Source organism: Hydra vulgaris, chromosome 12, assembly GCF_038396675.1.
Source record: "Hydra vulgaris chromosome 12, alternate assembly HydraT2T_AEP".
In the NCBI taxonomy this organism is placed as follows: Eukaryota; Metazoa; Cnidaria; class Hydrozoa; order Anthoathecata; family Hydridae; genus Hydra; species Hydra vulgaris.
In genome coordinates, this window is record NC_088931.1 from 84,322,754 (window position 1) to 84,332,500 (window position 9,747).

Below are 9,747 nucleotides of genomic sequence, written 5' to 3' on the forward strand. Positions count from 1 at the left end.
AATCAAGTTCTTCTGTCCAGGATGGTGGTGTAAAAAAAAAAGCTGATTGTTGCTGCAGCAGAAGGTATTCCTGAAACATATGAAAATCTTAGAACACTATTAAGGCTCATACAAATTGAAGATGTGTCTTACATAATTTCATGTGACATGAAAGTAGCCAACATTTTATGTGGTATCTGGTCTCACTCTAGCAAACGCCTATGTTGCTGGTGTGATGTCGAGTCTAAAAACTTTACAAACTCTGGCCAATCAAGAACATTTAGTTCTTTATGCAACAGTATGCTGGATTCCTCTCTTCAGGTGCAAAACTTCAATTGGCTAAGAATTATGCAAATGTTGTCCATCCTCCATTAATTAACCCCTACAGACAATCTGAGCTTATTCCTGATGTAATTTCTCCAATGGAGCTTCATCTCTTTCTTCGAATCTTCAACCATATTGCCAAGCAATTCCTTGAAATATGGGATCAAGCACAAAAATAGCCGAATCTTTTGCACCTTCAAATGCAAGCATTTCATGGGGGACAGTTCAATTGAATTGAATGCAACAAACTGTTGAAGAATGTTAACATTTTTCAGAGTCTTGCCTTAAAGCATGGTCTTTTGTTGATTGCTTCAGAAAGTTTGTTGATTGCTTTTGTTGATTGCTTCAGAAGGTTTGCTGATTGCTTCAATCTATTTAAAAAGCTTGTTTTGGAAAGATCTTGGAAGCAGGATTATGTCAAACAGTTTCAGAATTCTAGCATTCTTACCTAGCTCTTGGATATTCATCACATTAAGGAATTTGCTGAAAAAAATGAAACTGGGCTTGGAGTTTTCAGTGAGCAAAACACTAAATCGATGCATTCCAAATTCAAGATTCACTGGCAAAGGTTTAAAAGCTAACCTTCTCATCCTAAATATGAGGACAAAATTATGAGTTGTCTTATTGATCTTAACAGCAAACACATTTAAAATTAACTTGTTGTGGATTAAAAGCTCTCAGGAGAAAAATCTTATCAGAGTATATTTTTGTGTGTGTAATTACATATTTTTTCAGAAGATCTACAGTCTCAAATTTGTATTGGTTTAAGCAACTTTGTAATTCAGTGTATATATATTTAGAAATATATGCACATCTTTTTGAAAAAAGTTGTTTTAAATAATGCCATACTTAAGAATAAAATTTTAATCTCAATTTTTTTTTGATATTTTATCCTACTAAAAAATCAAAGAAATTTGATATCTATTTTGTATATACTAGTATTGGTAGTACAAAAATATAAGGGATATTAGTTTGTGATATTAGTTTGTGATATTAGTTTGCAATATTAGTTTGTGATATTAGTTTGTGATATTAGTTTGTGATATTTGTAAAATTTAAGGCAAAAAAAAAAGTCTTTTTTTGAACTTTAGGCTGTGCAAACATTTTTTGATAATAAAGGCTTTTGGTGTATTTTGACGGAAACTTTAAATGCAATTTTCTCCTGCAGACGTAATTAAAAGATTTTAATTTTTTCTTTAAAGTGATCCCCATTACCTATAAAATCACCCTTCTAAGGGATTTTCTGGTCATTTCTAAAGAGGTTAGGACCCCTTTTTGGACAACTGTGTTCTTCTTAAAAAAGTTTTTTTTTTTTTCGAAAAAATCAACAATAAACTTTCATTAACATTAACAGCAGACGTGTTAATTTTTCTTAACAATATTTGGGACTTGTTAATAAGGAAACTTAAAATAAAATAAAGTATTGATATTAAAATTTAATGATGTTCTTGGTTTAAGGTTGTTCTTCTTTACTTATATCAAAATTTTATTTTATTTAAAGTTTTATTATTCACAAGTCCCTATTACGGTTGAGAAAAACTAACATGTCCACTGTTAGCGCTAATGAAAATTTGGGAAAAATAAATTTTATATAAAAGTTGTACCTGAAAAAAAATAAAAACTATTCATTTAATTCATATGGATAGTTTTTATTTTATTTTTAAGGTATAACTTTTATATAAAATTTATTTTTTCCCGGGTACCCGCCCATTCGTTTGACAGGTACCCGGGCAAACATTTTTTCAATTTTCGAAAAACTAATCTAGCACTTATTTAGTATCTTATTAATACATAACATGTCTAGAATGTTCAGAACTGTTAAATATTGTTAAATAGGCCTAGACCTAATTGTTTGTTTTTGTTTTTGTGTTAAATAACAAATTTATTAACAAGTTTACAAGTTAACAAGAATTAAATCAGTTTTTAAATTATTATTATTTTTTTTTTAATTTACATTGGACAAACCAAACTTTCACAGGTCGTCATATAAAGCATATATAAAGACATTTCCCAACAAGCTTAAGCAAGACTGTCGAAAAGTGGTAACTGAAATTTGGAATAAATTGAAACAAGAGAACGATTTGTCAAAAAAACTAGATCCGTTGTTAAATAGTTATACCGCTTAGCACAGAAAAATGAGGCAACATTATTGACCTTCCGGGCAGGCTACTCAAAGAAGAATGTGAATGTCCTTCTTAAAAAATAAGCCTCAAATATAAAAATGTTACAAGTTGTGAAACAAAAAACGCAAAGCATTCAACAAGACCACATTAAAATCGATTTTGAAGCCGGGCTCTTATGTACTACTTGTGATAAAAAATCTGTAAAATACAAAACAAAAGGACAAGATGAATTATAGAGTCAGATAAGCATCTTCAAGAGCAATTTGATTGGCTTGTATAAAAGAAAAGAATGCGGCGTTTTAAAGTTTAGATCAGGAAAAGAACTAAAAGAAATTTAAAGTTGATGAGCTTGAAAAAAAAACTCAAAAGAAAGAAATATGAACAAGTAAAGCAAAAGATATTTTGAAAAAAGAAGAGAAATTTTGGCGGAAATTTGTGCTAAAAATCCTGACATCAGCAGTAAACTAAATATCCGACAGACAGCCGGTTGGCCAACAATTGAAGAAGATCAGCCGCTTATTTTAAAAACCATAGTTGACATTGCCTTGTATGGGTCTGCTGCTCATGACAAAAGACAAAGTGATATGTATTGCAGTGTTAGAAAATCTCAATGAATTGACAGAGCAATTAAAGATTCAAGGTAGAAGTATTCAAATAAGTAGAAGTGCTGTTTATACTCGGCTCTTGCCAAAACGAAGTTTATCATTGGAAGGCAAACGCCATGTAATAACTGTACCCGTTAAGTTAATTCGAGCACAAAATTATTTACACTTAAAACACATTGATGGTCAATTTTGTACAGCTACTTTAAATCACTAAGAGGAAGTGGCTTCTTTGTTGGGATCTAAAGAAGTATGCTTCATCAGTCAAGATGACGAAGCCAGAATCCCCATAGGATTAAAGCAGCTAACAAGCAAGCTCCATTTTTAATGCACGTCGAATACCGCGTTAGATTCCCTGATCACGACTGGGTAATAGCATCTAGACACAAACTCATGCCATCTGTTTATGCTGGCATTGAAATCCAAAAAGACGGTTTAGGTAAACTGGAAGTTGTAACATATTCAGGCCCAACTTACATAGCCATCAGATCAGGCAAGTATTGCTCATCATCAGCTTATAGCCATGGACTAGATTACGAAAAGGTATTTGAGTTGGAGGAGTTTGACATTGCTCCAAAGGGTCCAAGCAACAAGTTGATCAAACTGATTCTTATTATGTGTGTGGATGGATCTCCATGACTCCATGGGAAGATGTAGAGGCTCTGATGTAAGATTTGGATTTATCTTTAAAACTATGTTAATAATTTAAAAAAGTACTTTTTGTTGTAGTTGTTTTATTTTTTTTTTTTTTTTTACACAACATAATCTAAACAGCGTTGAGAAGAAAGCTTCGATTGCAAACATACATGAACTTTTTTAATAAAGGCCTGTTCTTAGTTGCAGGCATTCTTTTATTAAAAAAAATATGTATATTTTTAGACATGCTAAAATAAAAAATAAATAATAATCTGTTTAGAAAGAAAATCTTGGTTAAATATCTTAACAAGTACTGTAACAACTTTAATCTATAATGAAAAAAGTTCAAATATATGATAAAATGGCTCTAATTTAACTCCTACAAGTTTACCAAAATTATTTGAGTATCCAAACCAATCAGTCAACGCATGTACTCTACTTTCCAAATCAATCAGCCACCGAATATACTTTTCTTTACCATACAAACCAATGAGTCAACAAACAATTACAATAATTGGTAGCATGTACATTTTATTATTTACAGTGAATGCTTAATGGTAAAGATTATTTAAAATGATTTCTTAATGGTAAAGATATTAGGAAAATATGTGAAATATGGTCAATTATACGTACTTACTGTCAGGGCCAACAACACTCGAGGAAGAGACAGGAGAACAACTTTTTTTTTCTAAAGAACCTTTTTTTAAAAAAAATTCTAGATATAGAGAACTTTTTTTAGAAATTGTACCCCTCCACTTCGAAACCCGTCTCATCGGTTATGACTGTAGAAAACAGATTGCATTATCTTTAATAATTCATATCAGGTAAAATTTAATAATTTATTATTTAGCTTCTTATATTATGGTTTTTCTCCACATTCTCCAATTGATTATAATTTTTATACGCAATATCAGGGTGCAAAGATTATAAAATAAACGTTTTTTATAAAAACATTTTTTTTTTTTGCAACTCTTACCTCAAATAAACCAAAAAATGTCATAATTATATGGTTTTCGTTGAAATTAAGATGTTGTGGTTTATTTTTCGCCGGCCAATTATTGCTAATTACAATACATGAAGGACACATAACTAAGTCTGTAGAAGACTGATTTAAATCCCAACAAAGCGTCTTGAAAATCAAGGACAAAAACAGCGGACAGACTCGAGAGTTGAAGCAAATTATAGGATAAAATTAGATATATTTTTTTCCGTATCGACTTTTTCCGTGGTTTTCGATGAAATTAATGTAGTCGTCACTCACAAATATAAAAATTTTAAAAATTAATTGTTTGCTTTTGTCAAAATTATTTTAACGATGCGTACTTGATTGAACAAATAATTAGTTTTTTTAATGAGCGTTAAAAAACAATTATTTGTTCAACTCATTTACGTGCATTAAACATTTAATTATGACGTAATAAAACATACAAGTACCGTAAAATTTCAAACTCGTTACAATTAAGATGTTTGTGTTATTAGTGTTTTGCATTTTATCGTTTATAAGCAGTGGACAAGCTAAGGTGTCTTGTAATTTAGTACGATGCCCTAAACCTTTGTGCGAGTCAGGTAAGTTATATTATATTTTACACTTTTATTTTGTACACTTAAATTTTGATTGACATTTTGATATTTATAACTATTTACGACTTATTTATTCAAAGTAAAGTTTTACACTTGCAGTTGAACGCAGGTTGTAGAAGAAAATAAGATACAACAATCTATTCAGTAATGTTGCTTTACTATTTATATTTGAATTACTTATTGTATGTAACAACATTGTCTCATATTTGAGGCAAATACGTTTTACTGATGGATAGAGGCCTGGCTGATCCGGAAATAAATTCAACCCCATAATGAATTAACTCCCGTAGCGTAAAAAAATTAACCAGGTAGTTAATCAATTTTGAAATAGATTAACTACCCTTGAAATAAATTAACTCCTGTTGGCGAAACAAATTAACTCCCCATAAAATTTTAATTCCCTCGGAACAATAACTTATACGGATTACGAATAAAGTATTTCAACTTGATGTTTTTAGATGTGCGGTGCAACTCTAAAAACAAGAAAAGAAGTTGAGAACTTATATAGAGATTAGAAATAGTAAGTGTACCTGATAGGGTGCATCAGGAAAGTTTAAGGTGGTTTAAAGATGCAGATGATCATGTAATAGCGCCCAGAGTTAAGAGTTTCAGGAGACAAAGTTAGAAGTAGAAGCTGAAAACTTGGAAATGATGTGACACAGGTGACATGAAAAATCTAGAGTTAAGCAAAAAAAGTGCTTACGATCTTATACATTAGAGAAACAGTATCATCTATGTTATGATATTTCTATATATAACACTGCAATATAATATAATATATATACATATATATATATATACATATATATATATATATATATATATATATATATATATATATATATATATATATATATATATATATATATATATATATATACATATATATATATATATATATATATATATATATATATATATATATACATATATATATATATATATATATATATATATATATATATTATATATATATATATATATATATATATATATATATATATATATATTAATCTTTGAAAGTCATTTTCTTGTTATATGATAAAATGTAATTAAAAGTTCAATAAATACGGCAGCGTAGGGGAGACCGGGGCTAGTTGGCTCGGTTTCTACTCTATGAGCTCTGTAGCCCTAACAGTACATTTTTTAAAAAATATTAAAGTGTAGTCATAAAGAGTATGGATTAGGGTATCTTATAAAACTTTCATTCATTTACAAAAAAAAATACTTAGGGATTTTCCGGACCCACAAAAAAAATAAAAATTTGCGCCAACTATAAAAATGATTATTAATGCACTTTTAAGTGCAAAATTGATAAAAAAAATTTTAAATTAATTTTTGCAACAATTTTATCCCAAAATTTAATTTTACTTTTAGCTGGTACCAAATATTAGTCAGTATAAAAGCCAAACAGTAGCCCACCTTTTATCTGTGGAAAAAAAAACTAAAAAAAATTTTTTTTTAATTTTTTTGTAAGAATAAATATTTTCAATATTGTTAAAAATTAAAAAAAAAAATAAGAATAATTTTATAAAAATGAATATTTTTTTCCATAGTAAATGCTATGAGCCAACTTACCCCGTGAAAAATTTGTCAACTTACCCCGAAAGCTTTTTTTTTAATAAACAGTCTATAGATCCTGAAAAACGGCAGGTTTGAAAAAAAGTCTGACTTGATATAGTAAACCAATTGTGACTGGAGCTTTTACAATAATTTTTTTTTTTCATACGACTAAATATTTTCTTTGTAAAGTAAAAAGGAAGCGATGTTCTAAAAGTTACGTTTTTGTCCAAAAAAACGCATAAATCTCAATATCTCCCATGCGCATGCGCGAATCCTGACAATACTACAGTGAATGATGAAATGGTCAATAAGGAAGTTTCTGAGTAATTTTTGTCACTTTCTGATGAAAGGCTCTAAAGATAAACGCAGTTCGTCAACTTACCCCTGCGGCCAACTAGCCCCGGTCTCTTCTATAAACTTTTTTGAAAAAATATGAATTTGTTTTTTTATTTTTATTTTAATATACATTATTTCGATATTTCGCTGATCTATTGTGATGTCATCAGGTATAATAAATAAAAATCGTTACAAACAAAATTGTTATAATAAAAACAAACCGTTAAAAAGATATCATTAAAAAGAGCATGATAAAATCAAAATGGGATTAAATGTTGACGTCAGATAATCTAATAAAAAATGGCCCCCAAGCTTTTGTTGTCATGTTATCTCCATCATTTCTATTAAGAACATTTCCGCCACCTCCTAACTCTTGTCGAACTTTAGCTTTGCTTATTTCTAGGGATTCTCGAATTTTCCGAATATTTCTGGAGCAATAGATATGGTTTTCGGGTTTAACCAGTCAAACGTACCTTGGCATGATTTGGAATGCTCACTCGCACTCGAACTGGCCCATTTACTTTTTTACTATTTTTCTGGTGCTCAATACATCTTGATATAACTTTTTTTTGGTTTCAACAATGTATATAGAGTTGCAAGAACATTTTATTTAGTAGACGCCTGGGTTTATATTTGGAGAAAGTTTTGTTTTGTTGTTGCAGAATATATTGTTTAAATTTAGAGCTGATGTGAATATAACATTTATGTTTTGATTTTCAAATTCTTTTCTAAGTTTGGGACCAACAATTGTTATCCATGGTAGCTTTATAAATGGTTCGTTGTCAGTTGGTTGATAATTGGTATTTTTTTCATCTATGTTCATATAGTCTCTGGCGCTATTAGTTTAATTGTTCTTGTCGTGCCCGTTTTCAACAAATATTTCTATTAGAAAATCAATTTCTTGTTGGAGGTATTTTTGAGAACATATTCTTTTTGCACAGTATAAAAACCCCTTGACTACGCCAGTGATTATATTAGGATTGATATTTGAGTTTGGTTTAAGTTGAATATTAGTTGTTGCTTCTTTTCGATGTATTTGAAATTCATAAGCTCCATGCGTTGTGTTCGTAATATTAATATCTAGAAAATTAAGTTGTTTTGGTGGTTTTCGAGTAAAGGATTTTATTCGTTTAGGATATTTAGAAACATTTGTTGTTGTTTTATTGAGTTAAAGCCAGCGTGACAATCGTCTAAATATCTCATGAAAGTTTCTGGTTCACATGTATGAATACTAGCTATATTAGATGCTTTTCTTTCTATATTTTGTAGAAACGCTTCCGCCATAACAGCCATATATTTTCTTTCTATATTTTGTAGAAACGCTTCCGCCATAACAAACCTATAGGACCTGAATTAGGTATTATTCGGATTTTGTTTTCATATAAAAAATATCAAATACTCAATAAAGGTTCTATTAATTGGTGTATGTCTGCAAGCGAAATTTTTGTTCCAGTCTTTAAGTCGTCGATGTCATTATTTAGTATATCAATAAAAACTAGAAAAGCTTCTTTAATGGGTGTGGATATAAATTAACTATATCAACAAAAACTTAAACTTCATTGGGATCTATTTTCCAATGTCTGGCTTCATTAATAAAACTATTTGAATTAATAAGACTATTCTTGTTTTTGTTTAGTGTTGGTTGAATGATATTAACGAGATATTCGGAGATTCCATATGGTGATGCGTTGGTTGTTAATATATAACATATATTATAACATATGTTATTTTTTGCTTATCTCAAATACTTTGATGTCGGCAGTTATGTTGGCATTGCCAAATGCCGACCCTAATTTCGAGGGCTGTATATATATATATATATATATATATATATATATATATATATATATATATATATATATATATATATATATATATATATATATATATACATATATATATATATATACATATATATATATATATATATATATATATATATATATATATATATATATATATATATATATATATATATTATATATATATATATATACATATATATATATATACATTAGGGATATGACTTTTTTGCAACCTACTAGGCCTGTATCGTAATTCAATGAACTTTTATGTAAAAAGAACGAATAGATGTTTCATTTTGACATATTTTGAAAAAAGGTCACCCCAAAACCAAAAAATCGAATTTTCAATAGGTACACTTTTGTACAGTAAATGAATATTAAAGGCTGAAGATGTTGTAAGAGTCATACTCCTGTTGTTATTTTATTTATTTATGCAACATGTACTGTAATATAACAAAAAACATTATGTGATATATAATTATACAAGTATTACAAAATTAACAGTATCAAAGCGTCTAGTACAACAATATACATAACTGTCTGTGTCTATAGGCCTACTGTGTTTAGTACATGGGTCACATGATGCTCACGTCTCATAAAGAGTCTAGCGCTTATTACTTAGAATGAATCGAAGTTGCAGTTTGTCTTTCTTTCTGCAGGAAGCATACAGGTCTTGCATCACCTTGATTGCACGTTCAGCTATCTGATTACTTCGTGGTATGTCGATGACGGATGGCTCTTTCTTCCAGTGATTTTTGAATGACTGCAATGCCTTTTTGTAAGGCTTCAATACATCAG

At 29.3% G+C, this 9,747-nt stretch overlaps 1 protein-coding gene across 1 annotated transcript in view; it reads left to right on the forward strand.

The window, feature by feature from the left end:
* Positions 1-5,087: 5,087 nt before the first annotated feature.
* LOC124808317 (carboxypeptidase inhibitor SmCI) overlaps positions 5,088-9,747 on the forward strand; it is a 9,061-nt gene continuing 4,401 nt past the window's right edge. Inside the window, exon 1 of the mRNA XM_065812452.1 lies at positions 5,088-5,230. Within this exon, the coding sequence (XP_065668524.1) occupies positions 5,128-5,230 (103 nt within the window). The 5' untranslated portion in view covers positions 5,088-5,127. The remainder of the gene's footprint in view (positions 5,231-9,747) is intronic.